Here is a 17,500-nt window from a genome sequence, read left to right as displayed (position 1 = left end):
ACAGAGGAAGTGGTTTGATTTTAATTAAGGAAAGACACTATTGGCATCTCTTACTTTCGTTCTTTTTTTTAATAAAAATCATTTTTGCACAATATTAAAAATGTTACTCAAATCTAAGACAAACTAACATGGTAAAAAAAGAAGAAGCATTCAGCATGGTGGTGTATAAATGAGTCTGAAAGAGCATCTGGTCAGTAAAGACAGACTTCATCATAGTAGGCAATGGGATGGAGACTGGTCCAGGGTCCTTGACTTTTGTCTTGGGAATGTCCACGGTATTTATAACTGAAGACTTTAGCTGTGGGGGAAATGAGGGATTGATATGTTTAATTCATTGTTTTGTGAAGTTATAAATCGACAGAGGGCAGTTATAAAAAAATACATGTGTAGAATATTCATAAAAAAACACGCGCACAAACAAACAAAAACATTCACATCTTATTAGCTGGGATGACAACAGAAATATTCAGAACGTAGACATGGCAAAAGTAATGAAAAGACAGAGGATATCCTCAGAGAATAAGAACATAATTTGGTAAGGAGAGAGTGTCCAGGTAGAGATTGGGTTACACCTTACCGTAGGAGTTCAGTAGCCTAATGCTACTGCAGCGGTTTAGTTTGGAGTTACAGTTAACTTACTGTTACTAGTTTAGTTGTTAGTTAGTGTTCTGAGTTAACTTACTGTTACTAGTTTAGTTGTTAGTTAGTGTTCTGAGTTAACTTACTGTTACTAGTTTAGTTGTTAGTTAGTGTTCTGAGTTAACTTACTGTTACTAGTTTAGTTGTTAGTTAGTGTTCTGAGTTAACTTACTGTTACTAGTTTAGTTGTTAGTGTTCTGAGTTAACTTGCTGTTACTAGTTTAGTTGTTAGTGTTCTGAGTTAACTTGCTGTTACTAGTTTAGTTGTTAGTGTTCTGAGTTAACTTACTGTTACTAGTTTAGTTGTTAGTGTCCTGAGTTAACTTGCTGTTAGTAGTTTAGTTGTTAGTTAGTGTTCTGAGTTAACTTACTGTTACTAGTTTAGTTGTTAGTGTCCTGAGTTAACTTGCTGTTAGTAGTTTAGTTGTTAGTTAGTGTCCTGAGTTAACTTACTGTTACTAGTTTAGTTGTTAGTGTCCTGAGTTAACTTACTGTTAGTAGTTTAGTTGTTAGTTAGTGTTCTGAGTTAACTTACTGTTACTAGTTTAGTTGTTAGTGTCCTGAGTTAACTTACTGTTACTAGTTTAGCTGTTAGTTAGTGTTCTGAGTTAACTTACTGTTACTAGTTTAGTTGTTAGTTAGTGTTCTGAGTTAACTTACTGTTACTAGTTTAGTTGTTAGTGTTCTGAGTTAACTTACTGTTAGTAGTTTAGTTGTTAGTTAGTGTTCTGAGTTAACTTACTGTTAGTAGTGTAGTTGTTAGTTAGTGTTCTGAGTCTGAGTCGGGGTAATCTTGCTGTTAGTAGTGTAGCTGTTAGTGTTCTGAGTCTGAGTCGGGGTAATCTTGCTGTTAGTAGTGTAGTTGTTAGTTAGTGTTCTGAGTCTGAGTCGGGGTAATCTTACTGTTGAGCTAGTGCCGCTGGTGCTTTAGTTGTGTAGTTTGACGTTGAGTCTCTTCTCCAACTGTCTCTGTGCTGCTATTCTACTCCCATAGATGACGTAGGTCCACGACAATACCACTACGGCCAGGAGGAGCTGGAAACAAACAACACAATATTTATAGCAACTTCCTAAGTGTGTTTACAGACTTATAGGTTAAATAACAAAAAAGGCATACAATATTTAAATGTACTCTCTCTTATGTTTACAGGGGTTAACTTCTAAATTGTTACGATGACATAGAAGTTAGCTAGCTAGCTATGGTACTGACACTGTGTGTGAGTGTGTGTGTGTGTGTGTGTGTGTGTGTGTGTGTGTGTGTGTGTGTGTGTGTGTGTGTGTGTGTGTGTGTGTGTGTGTGTGTGTGTGTGTGTGTGTGAGGCAGGGAGCTGGCCACTTTGGCCAGTGCTGAAACTGCCTGCTAGCTAACGTTAGCTAGCTGTCATCCAGGATAGTTAGCTAAACTCACAACGTTTTCAAACATATTGCGGATTTTAAAAAACGGTAACTGTAATCCGTTACGTTACCAGTTAAAATATTGTAATCAGATTACAGATACTTTTGAAAAACTAGATTTATTACTTTCAGGATTACTTTTAAATTCAGAAAGGATGTTTGCGAAAAAAAGAAAAAAAACATTCTCAATGACATTCAAATCAGCATTGAAAAAAGGCACAAGTTTAAGTTTGTTGCACCTGGGTGAGTCTGACCACAAGTCAGAGACCATTATGATGTCAGAGACCACTGTGATGTCAGAGACCACTGTGATGTCAGAGAACATTATGATGTCAGAGACCATTATGATGACAGAGACCATTATGATGACACAACAAATGGGTTTGATGGATTGTGGGAAAAGAGCAGGAAAAGGCTTTTGTAGGCTACAGTCCAAGCTATGTCTTCCAATGGTGCAACTGCTGTCGGCATCCAAAGATTATCCAACTTGAATAACCGCTTGGAGGTAAAGGATGACAGCAGTGGTGTAGTCTACGGCGATACGGACATCACTTACTATTGATATCTACATAGAGCTGTTCACAAATCTAAATGTGTATTTGAACCCAATAATGGTTTAATTCAAGAAGTTTAAGCTGCCTATAAATCATTGTTTTGAAACCAGTGGACAGCTAGTGAAAAATATGCTTTTCCAACAGCTGCATAGTGCGGATCCCAGCCTATGGAATAAAAGTGTGGCTTTTATTGCTCAATCTAATTCATACTGATATATAAATACATCCATAGGCCTAATGGACACATGCTCAAACTCACACACTTTTAATAGACTTAAAGGGGCAATCTGTAGTTACTACATCTATTTTTGGACATATATCCATTGATTGTTGAAGAATATAACTTATAAATGCCTTATGATCTTAATTCAACTGTCACACTCCATCAGAACCCCAAATATAAGCTTGTTTAACAACAATGTTTGTAAACATTGTACATGTAAACAAATACTGTATAGCCTCATAACATGGTTATAACTATAATGTTGATATCATGGATAGTCAGTCCTGTATAGCCTCATAACATGTTTATAACTATAATGTTGATATCATGGATGGTCAGTCCTGTATAGCCTCATAACATGGTAATAACAATAATGTTGATATCATGGATGGTCAGTCCTGTATAGCCTCATAACATGGTTATAACTATAATGTTGATATCATGGATGGTCAGTCCTGGTATCCATAGCTCTGTCTATTAATCTGAAAGTGGTTACATTTCTCCAGGCGAATCCCTCAGCTGTTCACCAAAACAGAGGCGGGGCGGGCCATTTTATTATTGTTCCATCTGTGGATTTGCCCTTTAAACATCTGCATATTATCAAGATATCAAAGAGTCGTCAACTAAAAGGTAAACAATAGGCCTATAGTAATGCAGCATATGGCATCCATTTATCACATGTAAATAGCCCTTTTCAGTAGTGCTCAAAGCCATTCCATGAGCACAGCATTTATTTTTCAACTGGAATCAATGAGCCCAATCAGTCCTCCATGACAACACAATCATAAACAACAGAGTAAGGCTGGCTAATAAGTCCTTAGTTTTGGGGGTTATGCTCAGGTTAAACAATTTGGCTTATCTATACTTCCATATTTCCAAGTCCTGTTCTTGAACATCAAGGGGTATAACATTTATTGGAATGACTGGAATTCTGATAGACTTTGTTTTTTTAATGTAAAGATATAATTTAATCATATTATTATATGTAGTATAAAGCGATGGGTTAGAAGAAGCCTACATAACCAACCCATAAAGTTACATTTAACATCCATATATGGTCAGCTATGTAAACTTTAACATTGATTTATCCTGCAATCGATGTCATTCAATTGGTGACATACGTTTGTCATCTTCTAACGGAATGTAATCAGATTACGTTACTGAGTTTGGGTAATCCAAAAATTAAATTACTGATTATAATTGTGGACAGGTAACAGATTACACTTAGAAAGTAACCTAGCCAACCCTGTATATTGGCCACATGTTGTCTGGCTGGATACGTTCAGTTGGGAGTTATGTGATTAGCTATGTACTGCAGCGTAGATAAATAGGGCAGGTCACTGTTTGTTATTGAAATGTAGACCTAGCTCACATTTTGGAAGTATTACCCCTTGCAGTTAGCTAGTTAGCTAACTAGCACAACCAGTTGGCTAAAACAACCAGCTACGGGGAACATAAAAAAAACTAACTCACAACAGAGTAGAGTCTATCCAATGCTCGGTTGCTGATGTTTATCATCTTCAATTTTGGTAGAAATGGACTCAAACCAGGTTTAGTTTAGCTGCGGTTAGCTGGTTAGCTGGTTAGCTGGTGTCCATGTCCATGACAACGCGGTACACAACGGAGCGGTCCCCCAGTCAATAGCTTCCCTCTGGCGCCTTCTGGCGGAATTACGGACAGAAAAATACAATAACAACAGCTACCAGCACCAGAAATGATTACATGACAATTGTCCCATTTATAGATGAGATGTGGACGTTTAATACTAATAAAACAAGATTAAACAGTTTATACCCAACAACAATAACAAAAGTGGATGCAATTGAATCGACATAAAAACGTATATTTGATCTCCTTGGCAACCAGAGGGTTGCGGAAAGTATCCCAGAATCCTCTTTGTTGCCAATGGCGCTCTGCTTTCTGATTCACAACAGTCTGCTACCTCGCCGATATCCTACCATATATGTTTACAATTTCTACTATTATTTATTTCTGAATTATTCGTAGTGTTGTCAGATAGTTTAGCTGATGAGCTAGACTAACGGATTCGGTGTTGTGATGTTTTTGAACTGTGAACCGGGCAGGAAGAGAGACACACTCATGAGCTAGCCGCTAGGTTAGCCTGTCAGCTGACGAGCTATCTAACGTTAACTATAAATCAACATCAAAGTTGTATTTTTTTATTTATTGATGTATTATTATTAGTGCTAGCTAACTCGCTAGTGATGCAGCGAACCAGGGCATGGATGGTTAGCTAGCGTTCAACTTCGGCTACTGGAGACGACGTGTGGACAGACACGGAAGCAGCACGTTACCCAGCTGTGAAGGATATTTGCTACATCTTGTGGATGAAGCCGACACGTTTCACTCTACATATGAATCCTAACAGGTACATTAACTTTAAAACGTAGGTATCTAAACAGGGAAATATCTAAGCCGTAAGACTAGATCACTGGTAACATTGTTGTTGACCCAACATCCCCATAGTAGGCTAACCTACATTCATCTCAGCCCTACATACACTTTAGGCAGCTCCATTTTTTTTTTTAAGTGATGTAATTGGGGAGTTGGATCAACTGACACTGTATCCAGGTAAGTCATGTTGTTGAACCGGTCTAGGCAGATGGGAGTGTTAGAGTCTGTGGGACGAGTTGGCCGAGACAGACTGCAACAAAGGGTGTCTTAATAAGAGGGCTCCTCCTGTTCCTAGGGCTCTGGTCGAAAGCAGCACACTATAGTGCCCTACCAAGCAAAAAGGCAGTAACTGCTCATAGCGTGGAGCTGAGAAAAATTGCTTTTATTTACCTTGGTTTCACAGTAACTGTATGCAGTTTCTGCTAACATGACTCCCATTTTCTCCAAAACACAATACGAGGCAGGATACTTGTCCACATGATTAAGCATGTATTTAATGTAGCAAAAATGACAACTCATTTTTGACCAAATGAGCTTTTACTGCCTTTTTGCTTGGTAGGGCAGTATAGGGAATAGGGTGCCAAATAAGGTGTTCAGGAAGTCCTTCCTACCAGCTCTAGGCTCTAGAATAACGTTTTTCTTCTCTGATCTTTTATCTTACTCCTGTCTCTAGGTGCAGTGTCCGCTGTGTCAGCAGCCGTTCTCCTCCAGCCTTACTCTCAAACCTCCTGTACCTGGAGAAAACCTGATCGCAGCTGCCATGGTGACCACCAGAGCAGGTGGTAACCATGGAGAGCGAAAGAGAAGGAGGAGATGGAGAGGAGACGGTCAGGACGAAGGTGGAAAGGGTGGGAACACCTCTTCTACCCCGGCCAGAGGATGGAGGGATCGATGGACAGATGAGAGGTAACTTTTTGTTGTTATATTGTTCAAGTTAGCAACCGTTTCTACACTCTGTTAGCTACAGTAGCGCTATTATGATTGATTAATTCAGTCTGGAATGGTCTGGCTGACTGGTTAGTTAGTAACTGTTTCTACACTCTGTTAGCTACAGTAGCGGTGGCGTGTCGATAATAACTTGTGTTTAGAAAATGACGTGGCGTCGCCAGTTGTGTTTAGATTTGGACAGTGTAAGACACATCCACTTTCTTTCTATGCTTGTTTAATTCAGGAGAGGTGGATTAGCCATAATGCTCATTGACTGAACGTTCCAATTTACCATGGCAATTATGCACCACAATAATAGTTATATTTCTATGGTGAAGGACAGACCAGTAAGCTTTGCAACCAAATAATTTTACTGCAGCTAGTGTCTTTCAGAGAAAAGGTTTGCAGTAATGTTGGATGATCAAATCCCTATCCTCTGAACCTTGGTTACAGTGGGAGCTGGCAATGTTCCACGGCTCATTGGTCAACATCGTCCAACGCATCATCACCTCGCGAATCGCACGCCGTGATAGGGAGGGGGTGGGGTCATCCAGGATGAACTCCACCCCTTTCCAGCTGGCAAGGATGGACCACTTCCTCCACGAGCTGGTGAGCACACAGACATTTAAATACTTTATTTGAATCCACCAATCCCGTTAGTCTAGGCTGCCGATGAGCGCACACACATCCTCTTCCTAACCCTCCTGTGTGTCTCCCTCATATCAGTTCCACCCGTTCTCCTCTCTCCAAGGAAGCCTTTGACCAGCTGGTCATCTACGACCCTCCGGCCGCCGACCTACGAGGACGGTATGACATCATCAACCAGTGACACTGACCTCTCTGTCACCTCCATCTCAGAGGAAGAGGTATTGTTTTGTTACTACTTTTTGACTGAGTTGGAATGAGCTTCCAGTTGGCTCATTCATCCCCCCCCCCCTCCTCTCCCCTGGAACTATTCCCCAGATCGTTGAGGTCGTTGGGGTAAATGAGAATGTGTTCTCAGTCAACTGACCTGGTCAAATAAATCAATAAAATCATATTTTTTTTGTCTGCATCCTATATGGCAGCCTATTCCCTATTTAATGCTCTACTGCCTATGTAGTCCACTGTGTAGTCCACTGTGTAGTCCACTGTGTAGTCCACTGTGTAGTCCACTGTGTAGTCCACTGTGTAGTCCACTGAAGGGAATAGGCTGCCATTTGGGACTATACCTTGAGTTGCTGCACTGTTTGAGAGGAGAGCTGGCGAGGAAGTGTTACATTATGCTGTGTACACTATGCTGTTCTGTTCATATGACTATCTATCTCTAATCTATCTAGGAAGAGGAGGGTGGGTCGGAGGGACGGAAAGAGAGAGACGGCAGCAGGAAGTAGGTCATTGTCGGTAACAGGAAGTAGGAGTGGAAGGGAGGAAGAGAGGAGTGAGGGAGAACATGGCTAAGACCATAGTACTCCACATACACTGGGGGTAGAGGATAATCAATAGTGTTGCTGTGGACACTGGGTAATCTGACTAACACACCTGAGCTGTGCTGTGCTACTGTAGGTCTACTCATGTTACTTTACTGAGTCAATTCAGGAAGCATTCAATGTCCTGTATTTGTGTTAACAATGGCAACCAGCAGTGTAAATAAAGAGCTGTGTGTCTGTGTGTCTGTGTGTCTGTGTGTCTGTGTGTCTGTGTGTCTGTGTGTCTGTGTGTCTGTGTGTCTGTGGATCCTTTCCCCTTAATGTATTGTTGTCAGCCACGCCCATCTTTTCAAAGAAACGCCATATATTTCAGTCTCTAATTGAGTAGAGGCTACTTGTATAGTTTCCAGTTGTTGTTACCTGGTTTAAAACAGCAACAACCATCGTTAAACACAATGAGATTAAGGTGAGGAAACAGTCCACGTCAGACAGGACCATCTTTTCAAAGAAACTCCATTTATTTCAGTCTCTAGTTGAGTAAAATAAGTAGATTTCTTCTGGTCAAGATAATACAGAAAATTGCAGTAAACGGCGGTACTGTACACTCAGGCAGAAAACGGAATGTTGTATTCTCAGCCATCTTTCCAAATAAAACACAATTTAATTATATCTCTATTTGAACAAAATACGTAGTTTTGTTGTGATCACAAGAAAATCCTACTGAATTCAGGTTAAGAGCCCCACAGTCAGGCAGACATCTGAATGTTCCATCATATAGTGAGAACAATTACGTTTTCCTGGCCGATACGGCTTCTACTTAGAAACACTATAACAGAAAGACAATAGATGTCAGTCGCTGCTGTAAACATGTCTGAAATATATCCGCATAATTAACACAGACCCACCGCGGACCTTCGTGTGAGAAACGGCGTTCCGTGGTCCTGTTTTGTCAACGAGCTCAAGGTATTCCAAACACCGGTGGTCACCATATGATGCCAGTAATCAAGGTATTCCAAACACTGATGCCAGTAATCAAGGTATTCCAAACACTGGTCACCAGATGATGCCAGTAATCAAGGTATTCCAAACACCGGTGGTCACCATATGATGCCAGTAATCAAGGTATTCCAAACACTGATGCCAGTAATCAAGGTATTCCAAACACTGGTCACCAGATGATGCCAGTAATCAAGGTATTCCAAACACTGATGCCAGTAATCAAGGTATTCCAAACACTGATGATGCCAGTAATCAAGGTATTCCAAACACTGGTGGTCACCAGATGATGCCAGTAATCAAGGTATTCCAAACACTGGTGGTCACCAGATGATGCCAGTAATCAAGGTATTCCAAACACTGGTGGTCACCAGATGATGCCAGTAATCAAGGTATTCCAAACACTGGTGGTCACCAGATGATGCCAGTAATCAAGGTATTCCAAACACTGATGGTCACCAGACGATGCCAGTAATCAAGGTATTCCAAACACTGGTCACCAGATGATGCCAGTAATCAAGGTATTCCAAACACTGATGCCAGTAATCAAGGTATTCCAAACACTGATGCCATTAATCAAGGTATTCCAAACACTGATGCCAGTAATCAAGGTATTCCAAACACTGATGCCAGTAATCAAGGTATTCCAAACACTGGTGGTGACCAGATGATGCCAGTAATCAAGGTATTCCAAACACTGATGCCAGTAATCAAGGTATTCCAAACACTGGTCACCAGATGATGCTAATAGTTTAGTTAGTAAACGATGCCTCCTCCGGTATGTTCTATTGTGAACTGTCTGGGACTTGTTGTTGTTTCCCTATTTACAACTCAAAAGATATTTTACTGATATTAAGTCAATTACTAAATGAATTGCAATACACTAGTCTGAAATATATGTCATCACCACCACCACCACATTCTGAAATTGCATTTTTGTCCTCTCCACCCCAGCTTTATATTTGGAATGTGATACACAACAAGGAAAAGGTGTTGCTTTAGGACCATGCAGACGCCGCCGAGCGGTCGGGTCGGCTGTTTGGAGTGTTTAAACTACTGGATTTAGGACTAAATGGACAACAAAGGAAACGGTCTTGTAATGAAGGCCTAGAGTCCTAAAATTCTGTGCATTGTTCCCTCTTCTCACAAGGAAACACATTTGCCTCAAAGACCCACAAGGTTCGCCATGTGTCCGAAAATGGAACCCTTATAGGTCACGGTCAAAAGTAGTGCACTTGGGGGTGCTATTTGGGACATCATCCGGGTTACTGTTTTTGAGATGATTATGGTGTTATGACAAGATGCTGCTTTGCATAATATTGTATAATAAATTTGTCACAGGGAATTCTTCCTTAATAAAATGTTTTATTAATGTAATGGTATTGAGCATTATTTCATCATTTGAGTCATGATCAATAAACTATTATCATTACAAGTCATATAATGGTAAGTCACTTGATCATCTGTCAGTCTTTTCATTCCTACGCTCTGCTATTTCATTGATGCAGTACCTCTATTGATCAATTTAATCTATCTTGTGTGGTATATACTGAATGTTATTTGGCATAGATTATTAGTTCACCACGACCATAGAGACTGATCTTTGGTCCTTTTTTGTTGTTGTGTTGCCCTCGCTAGTGGGTTTATGTTGCCCTCGCTAGTGGGTTTATGGGTTTAACTACCCCTACCACCTCTAGGGACTTTTACTGAGGCAGGCGTTTCGTTTTATTGTGACTCGGGAAGTTTCGGTTTCGTTTCTTCAGGCTGGCGAGACGTGAGGCGCGGTTTCCACTGACATGTATAGGAGATCAGCTGAATCAGTGCGACCAATATCACGGAAGACTACACCACTATACACGTCGAGCAGCTGTCAGCTTTAATGCAAGAGACATAGTCAATATCTCTCTGCTGTCAGTTAATCGATCATTTCATCGATCATGTATGAGTCTGAGAAGCTCAATCTAAAGAGGTGTAGTGAATACCTGATTTATATTTTGCGACCGTCTTACGTCAAAGGCTTCATGACAACTTACCTGCAACCAGGTACAGTATGTATAATTTCGCTTTGTTACTTTACCTACTAACGGTAGTCTGTAAAGTTACTTTACCTACTAACGGTAGTCTGTAAAGTTACTTTACCTACTAACGGTAGTCTATACGGTTGTTTCACCTTTGTTATCCTGTTGTTGTTTTAGCTACTAACGGTAGTCAATACGGTTGTTTTAGCTACTAACGGTAGTCAATACGGTTGTTTTAGCTACTAACGGTAGTCTATACGGTTGTTTTAGCTACTAACGGTAGTCTATACGGTTGTTTTAGCTACTAACGGTAGTCAATACGGTTGTTTTAGCTACTAACGGTAGTCTATACGGTTGTTTTAGCTACTAACGGTAGTCTATACGGTTGTTTTAGCTACTAACGGTAGTCTATACGGTTGTTTTAGCTACTAACGGTAGTCTATACGGTTGTTTTAGCTACTAACGGTAGTCTATACGGTTGTTTTAGCTACTAACGGTAGCCTATACGGTTGTTTTAGCTACTAACGGTAGCCTATACGGTTGTTTTAGCTACTAACGGTAGTCTATACGGTTGTTTTAGCTACTAACGGTAGTCTATACGGTTGTTTTAGCTACTAACGGTAGTCTATACGGTTGTTTTAGCTACTAACGGTAGTCTATACGGTTGTTTTAGCTACTAACGGTAGTCTATACGGTTGTTTTACCTACTAACGGTAGTCTATACGGTTGTTTCATATCGACGGTCAGCCTTTTGATTACATGATTTTTGTTTTCATTTCTGTCTCACGCTGACAAATGTTTTGCATGTATAGAAATGACTGAAATGACAGGTGTGGTAGTGCCATAAAGCGACCTACCGCCCGACAGACAGACCCCCCACCACCCTTCGCGTGACCGCGCACGCATTCAATATCTTCATTGCAACGATTTGCGTGAACGCGCACGCATTCAATATCTTCATTGCAGCGATTTGCGTGAACGCGCACGCATTCAATTCTTCATTGCTGCGACCTGCCTGCTATTTGAGATTTCTGTTTATGGTTCGGCTGCGTTTCATTTTATTTTATATGTCGCTTTGATCGCGGGGGGAGACACTAGTAATATCTGCAGTTTTCGGTTTGGCTATTTGTTTTCAAGTGTATTAGTCTATAAATAAATCTCTTTGCCAAAATTCGTCATCTCTCCCATGTCTTATTGGACTAGTCGTTGTTCTGAAATGTTTATTTCTTGCCTACGTTTGACTCCCTCCTCTATGTTTTAATATAACACAGATACATTAATTATTAATTTCGGTTGCCTATCCTGATGTGAAGTTTGTTCTATAGAAAGTATTTGACTCTGATGTGTGCCACAGAAAGTACTTGACTCTAAACTACAAAATTAAGGAAATTTGAAGGTGAGTATAAAGAAACAAACATTTATTTTAGAAACATTTTGTAATGTTTAAGAAAATGAAGATAATACAGAAATAGTATCAGACAATAACACAACACATCACAGAAAGTTAAGTTTGTTTTAACAAACATTAAATAGGAAATACAAATGTCGATCTTTGCATAATAAGATATAAAATGACAAATCACTTTCTGGAACAGAGACCTTTTTTGGGGGGATGGCAGCAATAACCTTTAAAGTTTAGACAGACAGACACACACATTACACACACATACATTCACACATATTATACACACATAGGGCACACACACATTTTACACACGTGTATGTGGTCACCTGTATATTCTGTGTTATGTATGTATTTCTTAGTTCTTAGTTAGACAACAGCACATATACATATTTTCCTCCACAAAGCCGCGTTTATTGTATTGTTTTGGAAAACACGTGTGTAAATACAAACGTATCATTACATTCTTTATCATCTGTGATGTTGATTATATACAGTATGTTGTTCATAGCAGTTCAGCCATATCACCTTAGGTGGGAGTTGAAGTAGTCAGATCTGGAGCTGACAAAGGATAGAATGTAAACGACGTGTGATCACCTGGGATGATATGAGAATGGGCGGGTGTTCCTTAGGGCTGGAATGTAAACGACGTTTGATCACCTGGGATGATATGAGAATGGGCGGGTGTTCCTTAGGGCTGGAATGTAAACGACGTTTGATCACCTGGGATGATGTAACAATGAGAATGATGTAACAATGCTAATGATGTAACAATGAGAATGGGCGGGTGTTCCCTCGGATGAAGAGCATCTCCGTCTTGCTGGTTATGTGATGTCATCCAGGTGGAAATGTCACCTGCACATCTAATGTAGGAAAAGAGATAAGTTGAGTGTCCTGTCAATATGTTTATGTACTGTACAGGTATATATATATATATATCTTGGTATATATTTTTAGTATTTTCATTTCTATTATTATTGTCGTTATTGTGTTTTGTGGTTGAGGGGTGGGGGGGTGGGGGGAGGTTGATGGAGGTGGAGGTGCTGGGGGTGTCCTATTGAGGGCTGATGGGGATGGTGGAGGTGCTGGGAGAGTCCTATTGAGGGTTGATGGGGATGGTGGAGGTGCTGGGGGTGTCCTATTGAGGGTTGATGGGGATGGTGGAGGTGCTGGGGGTGTCCTATTGAGGGTTGATGGGGATGGTGGAGGTGCTGGGGGTGTCCTATTGAGGGTTGATGGGGATGGTGGAGGTGCTGGGGGTGTCCTATTGAGGGTTGATGGGGATGGTGGAGGTGCTGGGGGTGTCCTATTGAGGGGATGGTGGAGGTGCTGGGGGTGTCCTATTGAGGGCTGATGGAGGTGCTGGGGGTGGAGGTGCTGGGGGTGTCCTATTGAGGGTTGATGGGGATGGTGGAGGTGCTGGGGGTGTCCTATTGAGGGCGAAGGGACCTATTGGGGAGGGGATTCTTCACAGAGGCACATTCAGTCCTAGTTTTGTTTCTTATACTATTATACTATTATTATTTTTTTCTATTATTATAACAGTTTAATGTGATTATGGATATGCACTTATGTTGACTTATATATTTGAACTTTCTTTTTCGCCCAGAGTACACATTTTAAATTTATTATTGTTATTATTATTTTATTATTACTACTGTACCTACATTCTTAAAAACTAAGACAGAAAAAGTGTAAATAAAAAAAAATGTGGGAAAAGCAGGACGGGATGGGAGAGAACAGTAGAGGGCTCTGAAACCTATTATTACTGAAATAACCACTTCCTTTTGTGACTAGAGTCTAATACTTCCTGTGGTACACATCAAAGGGTATGATAGGTCACCAAAAAATGATTATGACGTGTGCCAGGCCTTGCAGTCCCAAAATAGAAGGGGGGGGGGGGATTTCGTCAGGCAAGAAAATAGCCTTGCAGAAATCCTCCCCCTTTCTAATTTCCTTAGAAGTGGGAGGGGAAGATTCTGGCAGGGGGAGGGGAGGATTCTGGCAGGGGGAGGGGAGGATTCTGGCAGGCAGGGGGAGGGGAGGATTCTGGCAGGGGGGGGAGGATTCTGGCAGGGGGAGGGGAGGGGGAGGGGATTCTGGCAGGGGGAGGGGAGGGGGAGGGGAGGATTCTGGCAGGGGGAGGGGAGGGGGAGGGGAGGATTCTGGCAGGGGGAGGGGAGGGGGAGGGGAGGATTCTGGCAGGGGGAGGGGAGGGGGAGGGGAGGGTTCTGGCAGGGGGAGGGGAGGGGGAGGGGAGGATTCTGGCAGGGGGAGGGGAGGATTCTGGCAGGGGGAGGGGAGGATTCTGGCAGGGGGAGGGCAGGGGGAGGGCAGGGGGAGGGGGGGGGGAGGGGAGGATTCTGGCAGGGGGAGGGGAGGGGGAGGGGAGGGGGGAGGGGAGGATTCTGGCAGAGGGGGGAGCTTTTTCGGCACAACACCGTCACTTCCATCTTTACACCACTAGAAAGTGTCAATGTACAGCAATTCTAACTTTTCTGTCCTTATTCCGCTTTACGGTCTCTCCTCTCCCTCTCGTTTCACATGTAGACCTACATTGTAGTCATTTAGCAGACACAGCGACTTACAGCAGCAATTAGGGTTACCTGCCTTGCTTTCAAGTGAGCTCTTAGCCGCTAGGTTATCTTTCCTCTTCCTCTCTTCTTCCTCTTCCTCTCCTCTTCCTCTTCTCCTGAAATGAACCTTTTGTGTTCCGCGTTCCAGAGGTTGCAGAGAGGATCCTATCAGAGGAGAGTAAGTCTGTGACGTCAGCAGCCCAGGTGTTTCTAGACCAGGTGTGTCTCCTGGAAGAACTGGGATGGTACCAGGCCCTGCTAGACGCCCTGGACGCAGAAGGTAGGTGTGTGTCTGTGTGTGTCTCCTGGACGAACTGGGATGGTACCAGGCCCTGCTTGATATTGTTGTTATTGTTGTTGTCTCTAGACTATAAGGGTCTGTGTGAGGCCCTGAAGAAGTGGGACTTTCAGATCCTGGAGAGCACCAAGATACACAGAGTGCTTCTGGAAAGGATAGAACCCAGCTTCACCAAAATGATCAAACCCAGAGACCTGCTGCGCCACCTGGGAGATTGTCTCAGAAAGAGAGAGTGTGAAGAGATACAGGCAGTGAGTTATACAGTATTAATATAGTTATAATATACTAGTTATATAGTCATAATATACTAGTTATATAGTATTAATATAGTCATAATATACTAGTTATATAGTATTAATATATTCATAATATACTAGTTATATAGTCATAATATAGTAGTTATATAGTATTAATATATTCATAATATACTAGTTATATAGTCATAATATACTAGTTATATAGTATTAATATAGTTATAATATACTAGTTATATAGTATTAATATAGTCATAATATACTAGTTATATAGTATTAATGTAGTTATAATATACTAGTTATATAGTCATAATATACTAGTTATATAGTATTAATATAGTCATAATATACTAGTTATATAGTATTAATATATTCATAATATACTAGTTATATAGTCATAATTTACTAGTTATATAGTATTAATATAGTTATAATATACTAGTTACATAGTATTAATATAGTCATAATATACTAGTTATATAGTATTAATGTAGTTATAATATACTAGTTATATAGTATTTATATAGTCATAATATACTAGTTATATAATATTAATATAGTTACAATATACTAGTTTTATAGTCATAATATACTAGATATATAGTATTAATATAGTTATAATATACTAGTTATATAGTATTAATATAGTTATAATATACTAGTTATATAGTATTAATATAGTTATAATATACTAGTTATATAGTCATAATATACTAGTTATATAGTATTAATATAGTCATAATATACTAGTTATATAGTATTAATATAGTTATAATATACTAGTTATATAGTATTAATATAGTTATAATATACTAGTTATATAGTCATAATATACTAGTTATATAGTCATAATATACTAGTTATATAGTATTAATATAGTTATAATATACTAGTTATATAGTCATAATATACTAGTTATATAGTATTACTATAGTCATAATATACTAGTTATATAATATTAATATAGTTATAATATACTAGTTATGTAGTCATAATATACTAGTTATATAGTATTAATATAGTTATAATATACTAGTTACATAGTATTAATATAGTCATAATATACTTGTTAAATAGTATTAATGTAGTTATAATATACTAGTTATATAGTATTAATATAGTCATAATATACTAGTTATATAATATTAATATAGTTATAATATACTAGTTATATAGTCATAATATACTAGTTATATACTATTAATATAGTTATAATATACTAGCTATATAGTATTAATATAGTTATAATATACTAGTTATATAGTCATAATATACAAGTTATATAGTATTAATATAGTCATAATATACTAGTTATATAGTATTAATATAGTTATAATATACTAGTTATATAGTCATAATATACTAGTTATATAGTCATAATATACTAGTTATATAGTATTAATATAGTTATAATATACTAGTTATATAGTATTAATATAGTCATAATATACTAGTTATATAGTATTAATATAGTCATAATATACTAGTTATATTGTATTAATATAATTATAATATACTAGTTATATAGTATTAATATAGTTCTAATATACTAGTTATATAGTATTAATGTAGTCATAATATAGTAGTTATATCGTCATAATATACTAGTTATATAGTGTTAATATAGTCATACTATACTAGTTATATAGTATTAATGTAGCCATACTATACTAGTTATATAGTATTAATGTAGTCATAATATACTAGTTATATAGTCATAATATTCTAGTTATATAGTATTAATATAGTCATAACATACTAGTTATATAGTATTAATGTAGCCATACTATACTAGTTATATAGTCATAATATAGTTATAATATACTGTTTATATAGTATTAATATTAGTAGTAGTAGAGGGTTATAGCATTCCTTAGCTGTAATATTGTTGTTGTAGTAGAGGGTTAGAGCATTCCTTAGCTGTAATATTGTAGTAGTAGTAGAGGGTTAGAGCATTCCTTAGCTGTAATATTGTAGTAGTAGTAGAGGGTTAGAGCATTCCTTAGCTGTAATATTGTAGTAGTAGTAGAGGGTTAGAGCATTCCTTAGCTGTAATATTGTAGTAGTAGTAGAGGGTTAGAGCATTCCTTAGCTGTAATATTGTAGTAGTAGTAGAGGGTTAGAGCATTCCTTAGCTGTAATATTGTAGTAGTAGTGGAGGGTTAGAGCATTCCTTAGCTGTAATATTGTAGTAGTAGTGGAGGGTTAGAGCATTCCTTAGCTGTAATATTGTAGTAGTAGTAGAGGGTTAGAGCATTCCTTAGCTGTAAATATGTAGTAGTAGTGGAGGGTTAGAGCATTCCTTAGCTGTAATATTGTAGTAGTAGTAGAGGGTTAGAGCATTCCTTAGCTGTAATATTGTAGTAGTAGTAGAGGGTTAGAGCATTCCTTAGC

The 17,500-nt window shown here is 38.9% G+C and overlaps 2 protein-coding genes and 2 long non-coding RNA genes across 8 annotated transcripts in view; 3 read left to right on the top strand and 1 right to left on the bottom strand.

Annotated features, from left to right (window-relative positions):
• Positions 1-46: 46 nt before the first annotated feature.
• On the bottom strand, positions 47-4,692 carry LOC115194764 (small integral membrane protein 27). Of its 2 annotated transcripts, none has more exons than XM_029754688.1 (3): positions 4,285-4,692; positions 1,543-1,674; positions 47-298 (listed from the first exon to the last, which is right to left on the bottom strand). In XM_029754688.1, exons 1-2 carry the CDS (start codon positions 4,327-4,329, stop codon positions 1,567-1,569), a joined length of 153 nt encoding a protein of 50 aa, XP_029610548.1. In that variant the 5' UTR covers positions 4,330-4,692; the 3' UTR covers positions 47-298; positions 1,543-1,566. The 2 variants fall into 2 exon arrangements, with proteins under 2 accessions (XP_029610548.1, XP_029610547.1); XM_029754687.1 differs by having other exon boundaries at positions 47-283.
• A 15-nt stretch (positions 4,693-4,707) lies between these two features.
• LOC115194765 (uncharacterized) lies at positions 4,708-9,121 on the top strand. 4 transcript variants are annotated; one of them, XR_003878477.1, is made up of 5 exons: positions 4,708-5,200; positions 5,900-6,132; positions 6,607-6,762; positions 6,880-8,525; positions 8,641-9,121. It is a non-coding gene; the product is annotated as an uncharacterized LOC115194765 (long non-coding RNA). The 4 variants fall into 4 exon arrangements; XR_003878476.1 differs by having other exon boundaries at positions 6,880-8,640; positions 8,685-9,121; XR_003878479.1 differs by having other exon boundaries at positions 6,880-8,684; positions 8,786-9,121.
• A 1,171-nt stretch (positions 9,122-10,292) lies between these two features.
• Positions 10,293-17,500, top strand: part of rigi (RNA sensor RIG-I) — a 31,518-nt gene continuing 24,310 nt past the window's right edge. Inside the window, exons 1-3 of the mRNA XM_029754686.1 lie at positions 10,293-10,601; positions 14,703-14,834; positions 14,922-15,103. Of these exons, the coding sequence (XP_029610546.1) occupies positions 10,496-10,601; positions 14,703-14,834; positions 14,922-15,103 (420 nt within the window). The 5' untranslated portion in view covers positions 10,293-10,495. The remainder of the gene's footprint in view (positions 10,602-14,702; positions 14,835-14,921; positions 15,104-17,500) is intronic.
• LOC115194766 (uncharacterized) lies at positions 13,025-13,687 on the top strand. The gene is made up of 2 exons (XR_003878480.1): positions 13,025-13,102; positions 13,353-13,687. It is a non-coding gene; the product is annotated as an uncharacterized LOC115194766 (long non-coding RNA).

This window comes from Salmo trutta, chromosome 5 (genome assembly GCF_901001165.1).
Source record: "Salmo trutta chromosome 5, fSalTru1.1, whole genome shotgun sequence".
NCBI lineage: Eukaryota > Metazoa > Chordata > Actinopteri > Salmoniformes > Salmonidae > Salmo > Salmo trutta.
This window is presented reverse-complemented; position numbering and strand designations above follow the sequence as displayed.